At 39.5% G+C, this 19,549-nt stretch overlaps 1 protein-coding gene across 2 annotated transcripts; it reads left to right on the top strand.

The window, feature by feature from the left end:
- Positions 1-13: 13 nt before the first annotated feature.
- LOC146449241 (uncharacterized) lies at positions 14-19,549 on the top strand. Of its 2 annotated transcripts, none has more exons than XM_085101479.1 (25): positions 14-109; positions 330-392; positions 506-559; positions 1,553-1,648; positions 2,873-2,974; positions 3,167-3,216; positions 4,244-4,277; positions 4,482-4,537; positions 5,208-5,283; positions 6,040-6,058; positions 7,056-7,156; positions 7,708-7,764; positions 7,972-8,055; positions 10,327-10,410; positions 10,713-10,812; positions 12,073-12,150; positions 12,850-12,890; positions 13,001-13,130; positions 13,630-13,734; positions 14,090-14,144; positions 14,297-14,588; positions 15,023-15,283; positions 15,479-17,405; positions 17,970-18,100; positions 19,086-19,549. In XM_085101479.1, exons 2-25 carry the CDS (start codon positions 336-338, stop codon positions 19,176-19,178), a joined length of 4,083 nt encoding a protein of 1,360 aa, XP_084957605.1. In that variant the 5' UTR covers positions 14-109; positions 330-335; the 3' UTR covers positions 19,179-19,549. The 2 variants fall into 2 exon arrangements, with proteins under 2 accessions (XP_084957605.1, XP_084957604.1); XM_085101478.1 differs by having other exon boundaries at positions 12,844-12,890.

The raw sequence follows: 19,549 nt of genomic DNA, 5'->3' as shown, positions 1-19,549 counted from the left end.
CTGGTGATGAATTGTAGAAAATCAAAATGGCGCGGGAAGCCACACTGACTGTGGCCAGCGAAATTTTGATCATTTTGCGACTAAAATTCAGTGAAATGAAAGGCCACAGGTATCTTAATTCCCTTAAATAAGAATAGAATACTTTTTATCTATTTTGATGTTATTTTCTCGGATACAAGGCCAGTTTCATGTGTACCTGCAGGCATCAAGTTGATTGTTTTTGTTTTGCAATCGAGATTTGCCATGATTAGCTTAGAGTATCGTTTAAAATGCATGATCAAATCGTTGTTTAAATGACTTAGCTGTAGTTTTCTCGTTTAAACTTAAAGAAGGAGATGAAGAAGCAAGGAGAAAAACGTAGAGGAATCTTGAGGCCAAGTCCTAACGAAGCGGTAAGCATGTCCTTTCTCTCACTTTTATGATCAGTTTTGTTAGCTGGAAATCTTGCCCTCGGCTGCTTGAATTTTTGTTTAGAATTCAATGGTTTTTTTTTTTTCTGATTCAGGCCAATATACTCCAGAATGAAAAGGAAAAAAGGAAGAAGATTCGCCTTAAACAGGTAGGTACAAATATGAATCGAAATTCCTGTATTTATATACTTACATTCTTCTTAGATTCCCATAGCTTGGCAATCAGCCTTTCGCTCAACGTTAACTCGCGCCACACTATAAAATAAATAAAAACCATGTTAAAAATTTGTGACTACAAGGCTGATAAAGGGAATAAAAGTGCAGTGGAATTCATGAATAATCTGGGGCCAGCTTCACGAAATCTTATAAGATATATCCCAAGTATATATAGGTGGTTTGCAACCCATCCCTGGAGATCGAAAAAGACGATAGCATGGTGGCCATGTTGGATGCCAAAACAAAAGGTTCTGTCATCCAACATGGCTGCCACAACATTATCTTTTGGATCTCTAGAGAGTGATTGCAAACCACCTATTGTTTCACAACAATAGATGATTACCAAAGGTGTCAAAGGTTGTTGTCTTGACAGTGTAACAACCCCTACCAGCACTTAATAATATTGCACGTCAATATAATTTGGTGCTTAAGGACGGTGCCTACTTTTGTTCCAGCGCATACGTTCTGCACATCTTGAGATACTCGAGTTTCCTATGGGTGGTGCCTACTAATACAAGGATAATTTTGTGCGGTTTAAAACTATACAGAGAAAGCAGAACTTAGCAAATGCTCTTGGTATCCAAAAAGAAAATTGGGGGTAACCATGCATTTTTCAGAGATAATAAAGCTTCAATTTGGAAATATTTAAGCGCCATACATTGCTTTATATTTTACTGTTTTTTAGAATAATTGTTACTTAATTATCTCTAAAAAATGTGTGGTTACCCCCAATTTTCTTTTTGGATTCCAGTAGCCCTTGATAAGATCTGCTTTTCCCGCATAGTCATAAACCACACAAAAGTACTTCTTTATTAGTAGGCACAGTCCTTGAAAGGTGAATTTCTAAATAATTTAGAAATTCACCTTTTAAGGACTGTGCCTACTAATATAATTATTTTGCCTACTAATGTAATTGTGGTATGTAGATCAGAGAACAGGAGAAAGCTTTTTCTCGCAAAGTGCTGGAGGATGCAAGAAGAAGGAAAACAGTTGAATTGAAGCACCTCACAAGCCACCTCAAGGTATTTTGCTGTATTAATTAAAATACCATTACATTCCTAGAGTAATGACACTTGTTACTTTTCAATAAGAAGCATTTTACAATAGCGCAGTTTGGGAAACAGTGGCAGCCTACTGGGATGAAAGTGCACATGTATTAAACTATGGATTGTTGGGAGAGGGGTTACCGGGGGAGGGGGGGCACCATATGTATGCACTGAATCTTGCATGCAAACTTAAGCCACCATTATACGTTGAAACTTTTAGCTGAAACATGTGTGCAACAGCCCTGTGAAAAAAGTTTCAGCAGGCGTTGCACAGTGTAACATGGTCGGTTTTGTGAAACTTTTTTTAACTTTCATTGCGAGACAAGTGTCATGAAAAGTAGAACCGCTTTCTACTTCTGCAACGGCTCGCAAAAGTTGCAGTGTTGAAAAAAACAAGAGTTTCACGTGTAACACCACTTTGTGAAACTTTTTTCGCGGCGCCATTGCACACAAGTTTCAGCTAAAAGTTTCAACGTGTAATGGGAGCTTAAGTGTACACATCAACAGGTGTCAATGTGCAGTAAGTTCCTCTTCATGACAAAAGGATTTTCATCCTGATGGACAGAAAAAACCTGGCACCTGTTTAGTGGAAACTTTAGGCAAAGGATTCTTGCTGTGCTAGAATTTGGATAATCCCAGTCTGTTATTGAATGGCTGAGAGCATAAAAAGTGAACTGAAAAGTCATTTGGGTTGGTCATACTCCCAGCCCTTTAATTCTTGTTCAAGAAAATGTTTCTAGACACAGATGTGTCAACTGTTACCGTTTGCAAGAATGCAAATTTTGTACAGCTCCTGAAATTTTAGCCCGGTTACAAGGAGCAGAGATTTTAGTCTGTCCTTGTTTATCCTCTTACAAAAAAGTTTGTAAAATCAAGTGAAGCATTCTTTCAAGTGTTTGATATGGCTTCTCAAACAGTTGATAATTCTTTAAGATCTCCATAGCAAAATTTCACCAAATTCCATGATAATTAAGATCACATTTCCAAACCTCCTTTGTTTGTTTTCCTTCATGAATATTATGAATGACTTGAGAAGGATTTTTAAAGGATCTCTGGAAAGACTTTATAAAATAATCCATAATGCGTAATGATACTTTGAGATCCAAATAAAGGATTTGAGAAAGATGTTACAAGTGAATAGACCTTACAAAGATTGACTTGACAAATAACTATTCTTATAATCATTCGCTTTTGTCTCAGAGCCAATGGGAGCAAGAACACAATGAGAAACAGTCAGCACTGGAGAAGAAATATCATGAAAATCTGGCTGAGGTTGGATTAGGACACAAGACAGCCTCTGAGGTGACCTACGAGTTTAACAGATACCGAATATATTATTTTTACTTGAATAAACCACCCAGCTCTTGAATTGATGCCCTTATGAATACTCTCAACCATTTTTGTCTTGGTACATGTAGCTCAGTAATAATAATATTATACACTGTATGGTCAATAGTTTAGATTGTGTTTGACTCATGTAACTGTTTCTTTCAGGATCAAACTAACTACAATAAACCAGAATTAACTGAAGATGAAAAAAAGAGGTACAGTAGGCTAAACAGTCTGTACTTAATGTAACTGAATTTCTGACTGGGCTTGGTTGTAAACTGGGGTAAAGTGTCCATGCACATTTCTATCTAATAATATTAAGTGCATTGAACTCTGAATATGTGCGCTATGTAAATGATAATAACTTATTTATTTATTTATTATTATTACTATTTGCCATACATGTACATAACTCCAAGATAGCCTGCATCTTGTAATCAATTTATTTTAAGGACAGTGCCTCTTAAAACATAAAATACAGTAATAAATTTTTCACGATTTATGACTACGTAGATCTTAGCAAGGGCTATTGGAACCCAAAAAGAAAATTGGGGCCAGCTGGTGATTTATTTTACAGAGATCGTCAAGCGACAATATTTCAAAAAAGGTGCAAAATGCATAGCAATGTATGGGTTGTTTCTCCAAATTAAAATTTGATTATCTCTGAAAAATGTGTGGTTATCCCTAATTTTCTTTTTGTATTCCAACAATAAATATTATGCTAGGATCTACTTTCACACATAATGATAAACTGTGCAAAAATAACTTTGTTTTAGTTGGTACCATCGAAAATTTAAGGGAGCTCTGAACCCCTCTGGTAGAATTTTTTAAAATTTTTCAAAAAGTTGTTGTACGACTGTCTAAACATGCTGATTACAGTTAATCCATAATAAATAATGGGAGTCACAGAGTTTGTTTTTGAGTAAGAGCTACCTAACGGTAATTAAAAGTAAGCGGTGTTTTAAACAGGTTATACTGTTGCTATTAAATATAGTAATCTCCGCACACACCCCATATCCCCCCCCTCCCCATCTTCGTTTGCGAAGGACGAACATTATTACATGTCAAGAAAATTGACAAAATTTGTTCACAAATGTTATGGCTTGTTTTTGATACCATCATGATGATGGAAACCAGCACCAGCCACGTTAAATGTATTGAGTATGGACTAAATTAAACAGTGGTAACGTTTATTGTGCATTCAATTGTTTAACACAGTGGTGTATTTTGTTGTTAATTCAGAACATCAGAAAGATACCAGAAAGCACTCGAACAGGTACTAGTAACTAGCAACATCTTGCCACCGTCATCATCAACATGAAAAAACTATGATTTTCTTTTTCCTGGTATGCCTGTGTCACTCATTGAAAAAATATATCAGCTATCTCTGCGAGCAGGCCAATGTTACTAAAGACTCTCATAACATTTCAATTTAGGTGAATTATCAGTTTGACCATACATGGAACTTTTTTTTTGCCAGCTGATGTACGACAGAGCCAAGAGTACTCAATCAGAGAGGGAACGTGCTGAAGCTAGGTACAGTATGTATTACTCCCCCCTCTCCCCTCCCCACCCCTCGTCAGTCCCTTATTCTCCCATTTTGTAGGCCTAGCTGGAATGGCTAATATATGACAAGAAGGGAAACTCAAACATCAGATTATCCTTGAACACCTGTATTTATAAATAATCGGCTGAATTCATCCTTAGCGGGTATGAAATTCATGCACAAGTTACACAAAACCTAGCAAATAACAATTGTTGAAAGCTAGGTCAAATAATAACCTGTACAAATTTAGTCAGCTGATGTGAATTCCAGGCAGGGTATAATCTAAGATGAGTTTTCCATCTAAACACAGCGGAATTGGATAGGTGGGTGTGAGTTGTGAAACCTGCCCCTTATTGGATTCATATTAGACATTTTAGTTTTTAAGTGTTGAGACATTTTCTTATCTGAGACAGTTTTCCAGTGTAATAGGAATTTAATAAGTAAGGATTTAGAGAAACAATTTAAAAAGAAAATTAGGGAAAAGGACTTGTTTTGAAGACATCCTGGCTTCATTTTCTTTGACCTTTTTTCTTTACTTGAAAATGAAGCCAGGATGTCTTCAAAACGTGGTCTCTTTTTGCTAATTTTTATTTTAAATAGGAATTTGGCAGTTAATAATCATTTTAAGTTAATTTGTGTTTTGATTGCTTTCTTTTTCAGACAGCAAGCCCTAGAAATTGAGCGACTGCGTGCAGCTAAAATTGCTGCACTTCCTCCTCCTGTGGATCCAATTGAGGTGAGACTTCTTGTTCAGCAACAAAACAAATTTGGGCAAAAAGATAGTGTACCTTGATGAACAATCATTGTAATTCCCTTGTAAACTGAAGCATGCAATCAAATGTGCACAGAATCAATGGCATTTTCTGACAATTTGTGGTCACATGGCTTTAATATGTTAACTGTATGTACAATGTTGACACGATTAACAACCTGATACTGAGAATCAATATTAATTTCGTCTAAGCAGAACTACGTATAAAATTTATATAGATTATAAATTTGATATTGATGTCGCCCCACCCTTAGTTCTCAAACGTTGGTTTCTTTGGTGTAATCTACTGTATGCAAAGAAACATCTGTGGTTAGTTAGTTAAGGTGGACAGTCTGACACCTTCCTTTATAACGAGCTGTCTCCTATCACAATCATTGCTTAAAAACTGAAGTTCATTTTCAGGATCAAAACTTTTGAAGACAATATTAAATTGCGATTGAGGTGCATTTTATTGAACCTACTCTGGAATAGGAATACATTAACAATGATGACAAGAAATCCCTTGTAAGAGGTTTTTGTTGTTACCGCGGAGCACAAATTTGCTCTTAAATTTCATGTGTCAGTGAAAGTTTGCAGATATGTCTATCTTCCCAAATTTCCTTAAAAAGAGAAATCTAGCAGCTCTTCTGCTTATTCTTATTCAGGAATCTGGTCAATATTGAATGCAACCTTAATGATTTAATATTTATTTGATACCTATTTATTGCTTTCCCTCTGCAGGAAATCTATGTAAGGAAAGGTATGTGGAAAGAATGTTTATGTCAAATTTAAATTTAAAAATTGATTGTTCCAGGAAACTTGATATTCATGTATACAGTATGTTATTATGAGGGAGAAGGGGGGCAATTGTCTGTAGTTAAATATTAAGTACAATTACTTATCAAAGATTATCAAAGATCTTAGCCAGAAGATTGACACAGTCATCCAACCGATTTTTGTTGGTAACAAAATCCAACAAGAACTAAAGATAAAGGAGAGAAAACCACCTATTGTAAATCAGAATTGTGTTGTTTATAAATATCAATGTGACTTGTGTGATGCAAGTCATGTAGGGTTTACACTTAGGCATTTACACCAGCGCGTGGTCGAGCATAAATACCAATCTTCTTCCATTGGCAAGCATCGTCTTAGTGAACACCGTAATATCCCTAAAGACCTTGACAGAAATTTTTCTGTCCTTAAGAAATGCATGAATAAGTTTGCATGAATTAGTTTACGAAATGTTGCTAATTAGAGAGTTAACACCATCTCTCAATGTCCAATCGGACTCAATTCAAGCTAAACTATTTACGTGACATTATATATTCAGACATTATGTTAATTTTTTTGTGAACTATTTCTGACATTGACTTCAATTTGTTATATACCTAGACTTTTACTCAACGAAACAAGCACTGTGATTGGTTGATTCTTGGTCATGTGCCCCATGATCAAATACAAATGTATCCTGACCGGGATACAATTCCACAGTTGTTGCCCTCTCATTTGTTTGTTTGTTTTGCTGTGATTGTTGAAGGGAAAGTCTAAATAATTATATAACAAAGCACTTAATGTATGGTCCCTCAGGAAACTAGTTAGTTTTCTTTTCCCTCGAGTTCATCTCGGGAAACATCAGGACTCGAGGGAAAACAAAACTAACTGTATCCCTCGGGACCATACATTAAGTGTATATTGTTTAGTGTACATACCTGAGTATATAGTTAGTTACTTCATGTACAATGTTTTCTTTTTCATAGACCACAAGAATTCTGAGCAGAAGAATGTAGAAAGCTACAGTACATCACAGTTCCATTTGCGTCCTTCTGTGCATATAGAAAGAGATTTGAATCCAAACCAGGTAAATTAACAAAAGCCTGTTGTAAATACTGCACAAGCCTTTAGTGGAAAAACATTCTGTTTTTTGACATGTTCAACTGGCTAGTAAATTTACAGCTTCCCAAGGGCTGACAGCGAACCATACACATAAGACATCTCTCTGCAAACCAATGTGTTATAATCATAAGTGTATTATTACCATAACATAGTCACAAGAAAAGGAAATCACTCCTTTTTTCTTGTGCTTGTTCTAAATACTTGGATCAAGTACGGGCTCAGTAAGGAGCATCTTCCAGCAGACTACCATAGAACCTCAGGCATTTGTGATCATAGACCTATATACCCGCATTTTATCACTGTCTTGTGCTAGTGCTTGTGCTTCTGCCGTAAGATCACACAATAAACTGTCTTGTGCTTATGCTTACACTTATTCTTACATCACACATACAACCAGTCTTAAAAATCAATGCAGCTGTAAACTTCACTGTATGGCTATCTCTTTTAAGAAGGAATTTATAACCTCTGTACTGTTAAACAATGTAAAATGAATTTTACAGGGATTTTTTTTTTCAGGAGGATGCCAGACAAGCCGCCAAAGACGAGGAAGAACGAATACAAGTCATCGTGGAGGTGTGTGTTGTTTAACCGACCTGCCGCATTTCAGATTGCTTTTTGCTGTTTTATCTCAGATTCACCAGAGTTTTTGCACCTGGCCTTGGATTCCATCAGGAAACGTTATTGCAATGTTTTATCCACTGCTTTGCGCTTTGTTTTGTGATAAAAACCCCCAGAAATTTGTCCATAATCACAAGTGTTTTTTGTTCTTTTTCATGGTAGGAAGTACAGCGAGACAAAGCTGAGCAAATTGAGAAGGCACGACTGAGGCACAAACATGCACTGGCTCAACTGCAGTTGGAAGGAGTAAGAATGCGGCATAAAATGCCATTTAATTCCAAATAATATTTGGCCTTGTTTTTTTTTTTTTTTTCGTGTGGGACATATAGACCCATTTACGTCTGGGTGTGTCTCCTTGTTAGTGTAGCTTTTAATTAGTTTTTCTCAATGATTCTAAGAGCTTTGCCAGCTGGGGTTCAATCCCTGATAAGTTTAATCTTGCCAAAATAATTGAGAGTCCATGAAAGGTATTGTCCTGATCAACATACCGTAAATGCTTGAATTAGCGCCCAGCTTCAAATAAGCGCCCCACTTCGAATTAGCGCCCCTCCTAAGGCTCAAAAGTTGTAATAAGCGCCCCCCTTCAAATAAGTGCCCCCCCTTTTTTGATGAAATAGCCCTAAGAATGTTTCGAGTTCGCAAAAAGTAGTTTTTTAGAAGGTTTTTGAATTTTTATGTTGCAGTTTGGTTTTAAATAGAAATAAAGATAGTGTCATTTTGAGGCTAAAAATTGATAAACAAAATAAGCGCCCCCCTCTCGCCTTAGAAAATTAAAAAAAGCACTAATTAATTCGAGCATTTACGGTACTTCCATTCAGCCAAAATGTTCTGTTTGAAGTGCTAGAAACGTTCCATGGCTAGGCAAAGTGCCTTGTTTTCAATTCTTAACTTGCAATTGCATTCATTTGGGAGAAAAAATACTTGCATGGTGGCACAAGATTAGCCAACAAAGTGAACTTTGCTTTGCTAAGTGCTACTTGTGGACACTGTAGACAATAATAAGGACATTGAAACTTTGTTGAGTACTGGTCGGAATAATTTGGATTCTACATGTTTTCTGTCACTGTAAGCATTGCAAATGGAAATTTTATGAAAATGGAAAAGTAATATTACTGCTGTTCCAAATGGTTGAAACAGAGTAGAGTGAAGTACCTCAGAAGGTCATTCACTATTCCTGGAAAAATTTCCACCAGATTCACGTTTCCCATTTGCATCACAACTGGTTGATTTTGATTGACTTTGGCTGAATGGAAGTGGCCCAGGTTAGGGATGGGTGTGGCCCATATGAGCCTTATTACCCCAACCCATAAAACATTTTCCTGATTTGAGAGTCAGATCCATGCCAGGGAGGCTATTTTCTCTTGCATACAAACATGATACAAGATGCCCTTAATTGGCATTACACGGAATGCTTAATGTGGCCCCATTTATTCCCCATGATATGTTTCGCAGACATTTAAAAACTATCCTCCCTTCTAATAAGATTAAATTTAGAGATACAGTTTTTTCGTTTATTTTTATAGTCAACTGTATCTTCGGAATTGAAATAATTGAATGGTTTTAATCAGAGAGATTGCGTGATATTTTATCGTTGTGTTACTGGGAATTATACTGGGAATAACTCTGCAATAACGCCATGACCCCACTGAACTGGTCTGGCTTCCTTGGCTTTGAATTATTCGATCTGTTTGTAAAAGCCTAGTTTCTTCGCTGTGAACTCTCCCAATTTAATCCACCGTTTCAACTTTTGAGTACTACCTAGAAGTTGTTATTTCGATTTACCGCTCGAAAAACGTCTGTAAATTCTTTCTGAAAACGGCAGATCCGGAGTCTTAAATTCAGACATGTGGCCGCCATTAAATGAAAACAACTTTTCCAAATGATGATTTGCTTTGACATCACACAAGTAGAGATGAGTGGGTCCCCTCCCTCGTGATATACGCGCGGATAATGGATTTTGATTGGGCCGCTTTTGTTCAAGACAATCAAAACAATAGATCCCTTCTGGGAGAGGGCAGAATTTAATCTAGTTTTAATGAATAAATCAAATAATGATTTGACGTCACACAGGAAGGGATGAGTGGGTCCCCTCTCTTGTGATATGTGCCTAAATAATAGATTTTGATTGGGCTGCTTCTGTTGAAGACAATCAGAACAATACATCCCCACTAGGGGAGGACATATTTTAATGCATAAATTAATGTGCACATTTGTGGCTACAATGAAGAAAAAAAAAAAAGATACCCGACCCAAACCTAGACACGGCCTGCCCTGAGGGCATTTCGTGTAATTAGTTAATTTGAACAAATTTACTAGACAACTGTCTTGTCAAGTTGAGTGGTTCCAAAAAACAGTGGCATACTTTTAAGGATTTTCAGATTTTAACAAGATTGAAACAACATTACTATGTTAAGATCATGAAGTAATGTTATATTGCCTGAGATTTAAATTAACAAACAATCACACAACGTAAATGAATTTTTAAGAGGTATCAGTGATGACTGTGTTATTTGACAGGATCACAAGAAATTGATGGAAGAACTTGACCAGTTAGAGAGACACGACCGTCAGCGAAGACAGGACGCTGTAGCTAAAATCCCAGTGAGTTTTCAGTGATTGTTTTATCTCTGTCTTTAACCTTCCTGCAGTGTTAATGTATCAACATTTTTGTACTAGGCCAAAAATACCCTTATTTTGTTACCAATCAATCTGTAATTTTTTATGTCTGTTGTATTAGGTGTGAATATTCTAGCCACCTCGCAAAAGATTGGAAGATGCTGAAGACCGATGTCTGTCTTTAATCTTCTTGCAGTGTTAATGTGTCAGCATTTTGGTAGTACAAATTAAAATACCATTCTTTTTTTACCAACCAGTCTGTAATTCTTTTATGTCTGTTGTATCAGGTGCGAATATTCCAGCCACCTCACAAAAGATTGGAAGACGCCGAAGACCGACAAAGAGACTTAGAGCAGGCGTTTGAAGACATGTACATGATGCAAACAGGTTTGGTTTAAATATTAAATAGATAAGGGGTTTAGTTTCTAAAGAAACTGTGGTGCTGCTCCAGTGGGGAGTAGAAACGAATGTTTGGTTTATCAACAGATTTGTTAACTAAAGCCCGCCGCACACTAGCCGATTTTTTGTCGGCCGACGAAAAATCTTTACTTGTCGGCTAGTGTGCGGTGAATTCAGACAAGTCTGCGACAAGATCGGGGCTTGTCGGGCGTTATCTGACAGTGCTAGATCTCAAAACGTCTTGTCGGGCCTTTTCGGCTAGTGTGCGGTGGACCAAGACAATTTGCCGGAGCTCGCGTGAGCCTCAACCAATTAGGAAATGTCATGAGAGTCACGTGAACAAGCGTCTTTTCCAACATGGCAGATATCGAAGCTGAGATCAGCGCGGAGATAAGGCAATGGAAACCTGTAAAAGAGGACAATAAAGCGAGTATTTCTTGAAAATTTTCTTTAGATAAACAGAAGTACCACTGAAACCCAGTCAGATCTTCATTCCCAAGCTCTTCAATTAGGTTGTTATATACACCCTGTTCATTTCGTCTGGTTATCCAGTTTTTAACTCATGTTGTTCCTGGCTGCTCTTGCGATGCCTCTTTATCCTCTGTTGAAAAGTCGAGGTAAATAAAGCAAGTTTCAATTTTCGCCGCGTCAGTGGAATAGGCACCATCTTGATTTTGGATGACTCTGCCCCAAGCCTTAACGCGGTTAGTCGCGACAAAAAATCGGCTGGTGTGCGGCAAGCTGAAGGCCCGACAAAATTTAACCTGATTTGATCCCGACAACAAATCTGCAGTGCCACGACAAAAAATCGGCTGGTGTGCGGCAGGCTTAAAGGAAGGTAGGTAGGTAGGTAGGTAGGTAGGTTGCCTTTATTTATACACGATGAATATGAAAGCTGAAAGCTTGTGGGGTCGTGTACAATACATTTACCTTACTAATTATTGGCCACCATAAAGAGATTCAAGTGCTGGTTTTTTTGGTAAATTGGCCACTGTAAAGAGATTTAAGTGCTTACTTTTTAAGGGCTAGCGCTTCACCTGAGAGTATATGTTAGCCCTTCATCTGTTGCTCTGACAAAGCCGGGCTAACACTCAAAACGTCAGCACTCAAGTCTCTCGACGGTGGCCAATTTACCTTTAGTTATGAACTCTGTTGATAAACCAAACATTGGTTTAAATTGTTTGAGAGTTGGCCACAAGCTTTTCCTGATTTTGTGTTGTTGATTTTCAATGTTCTGTCTGTTTTCAGGTTATATGGGTGATCTGACTGTTGCTCTTGAACCTCCTGGGCATTTAAGGCTGGCATCAGATGATAGCTTGCAGTCAGGTGAATATAATCCAACAGGTGCTCATGGAATATTTGTTAAATAATTATATTTATTATATCTCTGAGTTAGTACACGCGGTTTGATTGGTCAATTTTGCAGGCCGTATTTCACTGTACGGCACGCTAATTTTGAAAGTTTTCCTTTCCCGCGTACCTGATTAACTTCAGAGATATAATAAATATCTTACTAAGCTTGTTTTCTCGGTCTGTACAGTAAGTTATGGATCCTCATTTTTTCCCGTTGATTTATGGCCTGCACGCTTCGCGCTTGGGCCATAAATCAACAGGAAAAAACTTGGTCCGTAACTTACAGTACAGACCTCGAACTCGGTTAGTAAGAGGTATATATGCATTAAAAAACTATAAAAGGAAATAAGTCCTGTAGCATGGACAGTCATGGGTAATGGACCAAGTGCAGACCATGTTGACAACAACAAAGGAATTTACAAGGAACATGTACTGTGACTGAAATGGAAAAGTTGCATACAGTACAGTGTTGCATAGCTTAACAACACGATTAAAATATGGTGCTTGAAAAGTACTGGTTTTACAAGCCAGAACTGTGAGATAATTACATTGTTAGGGTTGGCCAATTTGTTTGATTTATACATGTTTATTTTATGTTGAATTGTTGATTACCTGGTTGAAATAAAGTGATGAAATGAAATATCATATTTTCTACACGAATTGCTGTTTCAGAGAGTGATAAGGGATCAACAGAACCTGAGGGGGACAGAGAGGTGTGTTGAATTAACTACCATGCATGACTATAATCAGATTTTCTTCATTATTATTAATTTTATGAAAATCTGATTTATTTGGAATTTTATGGTATGTGTTATCTTAACAGCCACCTCGAAGGATACCTGCTGTTCCTGGTCCTGATAGGAGCTCAGAACGGGCAGAGCATGGTAGGGAGCAAGAAAAGGAGCCTGAAGAAGCACCTCTGCATGATAGAGTACCGAAGGCTCTTGCTGAAGGTATTAAGTACAGTCAACTCCCTTTATTGCGGACACCCTCAGGACGAACAGTTAGTGTCCTTAATAGCAAGAGTCCATAACGACAGGAATTTATTTCAGTCAAACTACTGTTAGTAATTTATTTTGGCCAGTGATTTATCTGCTGTCCGTATAATTTATCAGGATGTCTGTAATAGTGAGGTGTCCGCAAGGCGAGAGTTGACGTGTAGTGATGCACTGTAAAGGGGGTTAGTTTCTAAATGAAAAATGTGGTACTTTATCAGTGGTAGTCTCCCTCGCAGCTGTTCTTTGTCTTGTCACACAACACTCCTCCCCATGGCCGTTTGTGGGGAGGAGTGTGGCGTGACAAGACAAAAAACAGCTGCGAGGGAGACTACATCAATGGAGGAGAGAAAACAAATGTTTGGTTTTATCAACAGAGGTAAGGTAATTTCAGCACCATAAAGTGATATGAGGATTGTGACAGTATTGTGATACCCTTTGTGGAATTATTCTGCAGATCCTCTCCGGCGCCTTTTGCAAAGGATTGAGAGACAGCGTGACCAGTGGAGGAGTCAACAGCCAGCAGAAGAAGCAGCTCAACCCTCAGCTGCTGAAAGCACAGGTTGTAAGAAGAGATTCTTCTCAAAACTGTTGGACTATGAAAATATTCTCTGGCCAATGAAGGAATGTTGATGTTGGGCAGTTAGCTTTACATTCTTTGTAACCTTTAATGTTTGAAATCCAGGCACATACAATTGCTCTCTGTTCATTAGGCAATTTAACTTTCCTTAAATGCATGAAGGAACATCGTCTGGATATAAGCCCTGTACGATGCATGCATTTCTTACGAGTTTTCAAGGGGCAAATGATAAATTATAACTTTGGTGAAAAGGGCAAGAGTGAAGCATGTAATAGCTCATTTTCACAATCTACTCAAACGCGTTTAGCTTAAAAACTTACGTTTTATTTCCTTCCAGGTATTCCTCGCACATTGCCTTCAACTGTTCCTCCAACAAAGAAGCAAGAATACAGGTAGTTAAACTATAAAATCCTGTTTCACTTTGCTGCTGTTTATCCAAATGGCTCTTGTATTATTCAAGGGTCAGCAGAGACTTTGTTGTTTGTAAAATAATAATAATAATAATCAGTCTTGTTCTTCTTCTTTCCATGTTCTTTCCTAAAAGAGTTCCAGACACCATTCCGTTCTCTTCCTCTCCTGAAAGCCTTGCAGAGGCAGAACTGTCTGAAGAGGAAGTAGAAGATGGCGGACATGAAACACCTGGAATGGCAGCAAGACCACGCCTACATGAAGCGCCTGACATACCAAGAAGCTCACGCCTTGAGGATGGACATACAGTTGCTCTTCCAGAGCGTGAAACAGATGCACCCCACCCTGCTGTTAGCAGCCCACGGACACTTCTTCATCCACTGGAAGCTGCCCAAAGGTCACGCACTACCACACCCTCAGGAAGTGCCGTATGTATTTTTAAGGGAGGTCAGGGTTAGGCTAGCCCACTAACAAGCTTCCCTTGACAGGGGTGAGGGGGAAGGGTTTAGCCTGTTTGTATACTAGGTATACTGTAGGGCTAGTAAGTCGCTGTTGTTACTCATCCCTTGAAAGAGGTTTTTTTTTCAGAAATTAATGAAAAAAGTAGATGTGTACAATGGCGTTTCATTTTAGGTCTAGTCAACTTCATCAAAATTTCACAGTTTTTCTTTCTGCATCTTATTTCAAAGAGAATAGTTAGTTATGAACTCTAACCATATGAAAGAATGAAAGATTATTTACAATTTAATTGACACCGACACTAGGTTCAAAGTCATCTCCGATCTTCGCAATGACTATGGTTGGAAAACCTGTGGCTTAGTTACCCATTCTTGATTTTTAATTGCAATCAATTTGATTTTAGTCCACAGCACAGCTTACCCAACAGGAAGCGCTTCTGGAGCAGGAAAAACTCAAACTTAAACTACAGCAACAAACTCTCCTTCAACAACAATTGGAAGAACAACTTCAGGATTATCAGAGGCAACTTGCTGATATTTATGGACCTGCTGAGGCTCCTAGAAGAACCTTAGGGCCTGTTATTGGGGCCTTTGAAAGAGGGTCTTTGGAGGAGCCATCAACCGGGGCAGCTCCTTATGAAGGAGCTTCGTCTCTAGCAGAGTCTGTAAGTTTTTCTTTTGAGGCTTGAATTTTGTTTACTATTATATCCTTCCTACAAGGACCTTCCTTCTGAAAGTAACGATAAAATTAGATGACTGTCAAAAAACACCGCTCTGTTTATTGTAAAACCATTTTACTTTAACACAAATCTGCCTTGTTAAAGTGTAAAAATCATTTTTTTTTCTCTCATTTCCTGTAGACTTTGGAGCCATTTCAGGGGCCAGGTAGTGTGCAAGCCCCTAAAGACGGGTCCCCGCCGGGTGGAGTCCCTTCTTTATCGTCACAGGAGGGCTCCCTAGTGATGTCCGATGGCCTTGAGTCTTCAACGCTTGGCAGTGTAACGTCCGATGAAACAGAGACAGGGCTTCCATTAGAATTTAGACGGACATTGGCAGCCGCCCAAGCTACTGCAGACAAGGCAGCTGAACTGCGGCAAAGAGAAAAGGACGTTTTACAGGAGCTCAGTAGAGTTACTGAAGATGTACCTTACAGCAGGCGCACTCAGTCAGAAAGGGACTCGTCCCCAGGAAGTACATCAAGTCTCCGATCCAAGGATCTTGTAAGTGTTTCAACGCCATCTACTCTGTCACTCAGCGTGACAATGTCATCTGAACGTAGCGTGACAACTGTCACGACGCACAATTTTCAAACGCGACCGGCTCCTCATTTCGTTGATCACGCACTTCCGTTAACCTCCCAAAGTCGATCGCCTTTCTCTGATGTTGCCGACGCCGCCAGCATCGCAGCTGCCACATCTTTGCTTACGAAGACTTCTCAACAAATCGGTTTCTCTCGGCCACTGTCGTCAGTTTCTCGACCTTTTTCGGCACTGTCCTCTGCATCCGAGTTAGGTGCTCGTATTTCAAGCGTTTCACCCCCTGCAGTATCCAGCAGTATAACAGCACCAGAACCTTCAAGCAGAAATCCTTTAGCGCCTTTTTACATTGGATCAACACAAGCTAGAGCCTTTGGAGTTTTACAGTCCTCCACTCTACAGCAGTCCAGGCCAGGTTTTTCCTCTGTTTCTAGCAGCCAAGTAACAGCAGCGCCTGCCATAAGAAATAGATCAGCGTTTACTTCTGTCAGGGGTGTAGCTGGGGTTCCACAGTCCTCTGCTTTCCAGCAGTCCAGTCCGGGTTATTCCCCGGGGTATTTGGATTACTATCATCAAAAGATTGAGGAAGAGCGACAGCTTTTTGAAGAACAAAGAAATCGCATCCGGCGTTACAGTGATTTGTATAAAAAATCGTCCCAAGAAAGTCCGGGAACTCAAACACACCTGACCGCTGTGAGCATAGGTAAAACCGTTCCTTCTACAGAGCCCCGCAGTGAATCAACACCGTATTTTTCGGACCCTCATGGCAGTGTGCCTACCTACTTGAAAAGGAATGTCGGGACAATTGGTTTGGACACAAACAAAGAGAACCAGGGTTATATCGCAAATTCTGCAGGATTAGCGGGACAGGACAGATTGCGGGACATTTCACAGAGGCTGGGTACATTTGAAAAGTCATTGACCACCAGTGTCAGTTCAACCGTTGTTACTTCATCCAGTTATGCGACCAAGCCTTTGTCAACCAGTGAGTGGAGTTACGGTTCCAGTAAAACAGAGTACATGTCACTTCCTCGGCAAACCGCTGGCATAGGTTTCACGGGTAGTGCAGGCTCAACATTGTCTTCCTTATCTGAGCTCACTGAAATGATGACAAGGCTGACATCGACTAGTGATGAATCTGAAGAAAAATCGTCCAAGGATGGAGCTATTGGGGGCCAGAAACTAACTGATTTTGCTCCTAAAATGACTACAAAAATGGGGCTTGGCCCACAAGGGCACCTCCCAAGGGGTCCTGCAAGGGGAACGTATGTTCCCAGCAGTATTGGGCCCCTGGATGTTGCACGCTCATATGCCCTCACAGGTGATACATATACCAAATTATCTGGTACTCAGGAGGCGCCTGTGAATGCCCCAGGGTCTCGCTGGACTAAGGGCTCAGATGGAAAGCAGTGGTTTACGCTTTCACGATCAAGCACATTGTCCTCTGTCGGTGGGGTGTTAGGAAAAGATAATATAGCCTCAACAGAGGACGGAGAAGATAATGTGTTTCCAGATGCCAGGGAAGACAAAAGTGAGTCCTTGTTCTTTGTTGATTGTATATTTTAACAAAAAGCATAGCCCTTCGAGAGCAGACGCCTTTTCCAGGATTTTCTTTCACTCGCCGCGGGTCAAACATAAGACGGAGGAGGCGTTTTCTCTCGCACGCTACAAAAACGGTAAAATGTGACTGCCTTTAGCTGATCCACATTTTCTCTTGGGAATCGACAGTAACCAGAAAAAACTTGCTTATTTTAGGCGTTTAGATTTTGGGGGGCATAGGAAAGACGGTGCACAACGAAAAACTTGCGGTCGGGTTGTACTCTACCTTTCTTTGTCTTCTTTGTCCTCGCAAGAGTTTTTCTCTGTATGCTATCTTTCCTTCTCTGGGCACCATCGGAAAACAGGTTAAACAAAACGTTAGGATAGCTTCCATGAAATCTGAAGGCCATGGCAGAACTTAAGTCAGTTTACTAAAAGCTGTCTCCGAATTTGATTGAACAGTTGGCCTCCCCGAAAGGTACACGAGTTCTTATTGGATAAGGTGGACCACGTGATATAAAAGGGAGACTCACATTTGACACTTCTTTCTGTCAAGGTCCCGTATCAGGCAGCGTGGAGTCTGGGTCGACAACAAGTCTTCCGTCAGGCCCTTTGCCCACTGACACGGCTGAAAAATTGGATGAGTCATTTTCAAGCGGTGAAGCGCATGGACTCTCGCCATCTACGGTAAACGGATAGTACTTGTTCTTTTAGAGTCAACTGAACATATAGTGAACGTTCACCCTTGGGGAATGGTTACCTGAAAGATCACTTAACACAGCTTGACCGTTAAAATGTAGGTTCGAAATATTCCGGGAGTTATTAACGAAAAGCGCAATTTGGTGTCTAGAAAGACCCAAGGCCATGCAAAACGAACTGACCCATAGTGTTTTATATTGATACTTCGTCTTATAATTTCTGAAGGTGAAAACTACGAAATTTCAGTATGGGATGAATGTTGGTAAGGTTACCTTTTGCCAAGTGACCGCTTGAAGTGAGTGCACCTATTGGTGAACTTGGGTGTCTGGAACGTGTATCATTTTATGTGTGAAATTTTGCTTTAGCTAACTGTTTTAGCTGTGGTAAAACCACTGATTGTTTAAGACAGAAAAAAAAAGAATGGTAGAGCGTTGCACAGTGTTAGTGCGGACGTCTTTGTGAGTCAGTGTTTGCGCATTTTTGTACCTTTTGGTGTTGTTTTTGTGTTTGTTTGTTTGTTTTTTTCGTTTGGTAGTTGATACATGTAGGTTCTCTGCGTTTCTTTAAGTAGGTGAAAGTGCGACAATTTTTGTATTGGTGAGGGTGAGGTGATCAGGGTCTTTAGGTCATTTGGCCAGCGAAAGTAAACAATGGGAAAAGTTAACAAACTTGCGGTTCTCAGCTCCCTGGGCATTAACTGGATTGATGATGATGATGATGATGATGATGATGATAATGATAAACGTATTGGGAATCCGCGTACAGGCGTCATCTACCAGAGAGAACCAGCTATCCTGATTTTGAGGGTGGTCGCTTGCGTCACATTTAACCGTATTACACTGCATTGCATCGCACTGCGACTGTGTTGCTTTCCATTGTATTTCATGACATAGCATTTCACTGTACTATATATGGCATCTTGATACTCCTGGGTGCAAACTAATTCTATTGTATTGTATCTCTCCCTCCATAGTTGTCTCCTGCCTCTGATGACTCACACAAAGGCTCTTCTCAAAGCAGCGATTTCCATGGGGAATTTAGCCACGAATCAAACGCCGGAAAATAAGAAATTGCTGAAAATAAAACATGGGAGGCCGAATCTAGAACTCGTACCCGCCAAGGTGCGTTTGGAAGACATCACAGAGAAGTTACTAAAACACCCCAGGACAGTGTTAAAAGCTCATGCCATGCAGACTCAGGTGAAGCCATGTAACATGTCCAAATGGCCTTCAACTCGGCACGGCGTTTATGCGAGACAGAAGAGAAAGAAACTGTGTCCGACATACAAATTTGACCAATAAGAATTAAAAGCAGCACCAGACGAAAACAATACCCAGAAACTTTTATTTGAATGTCACACTTTAGGATTTGTCCACAAACCCGAAACTTAGTAGAATCACCTTGTACAGCATAATAAACAGCACCACAGGAAAGTAC

This window comes from Pavona decussata, unplaced genomic scaffold (assembly GCF_977016875.1).
Source record: "Pavona decussata unplaced genomic scaffold, jaPavDecu1.1 SCAFFOLD_602, whole genome shotgun sequence".
NCBI lineage: Eukaryota > Metazoa > Cnidaria > Anthozoa > Scleractinia > Agariciidae > Pavona > Pavona decussata.
This window is presented reverse-complemented; position numbering and strand designations above follow the sequence as displayed.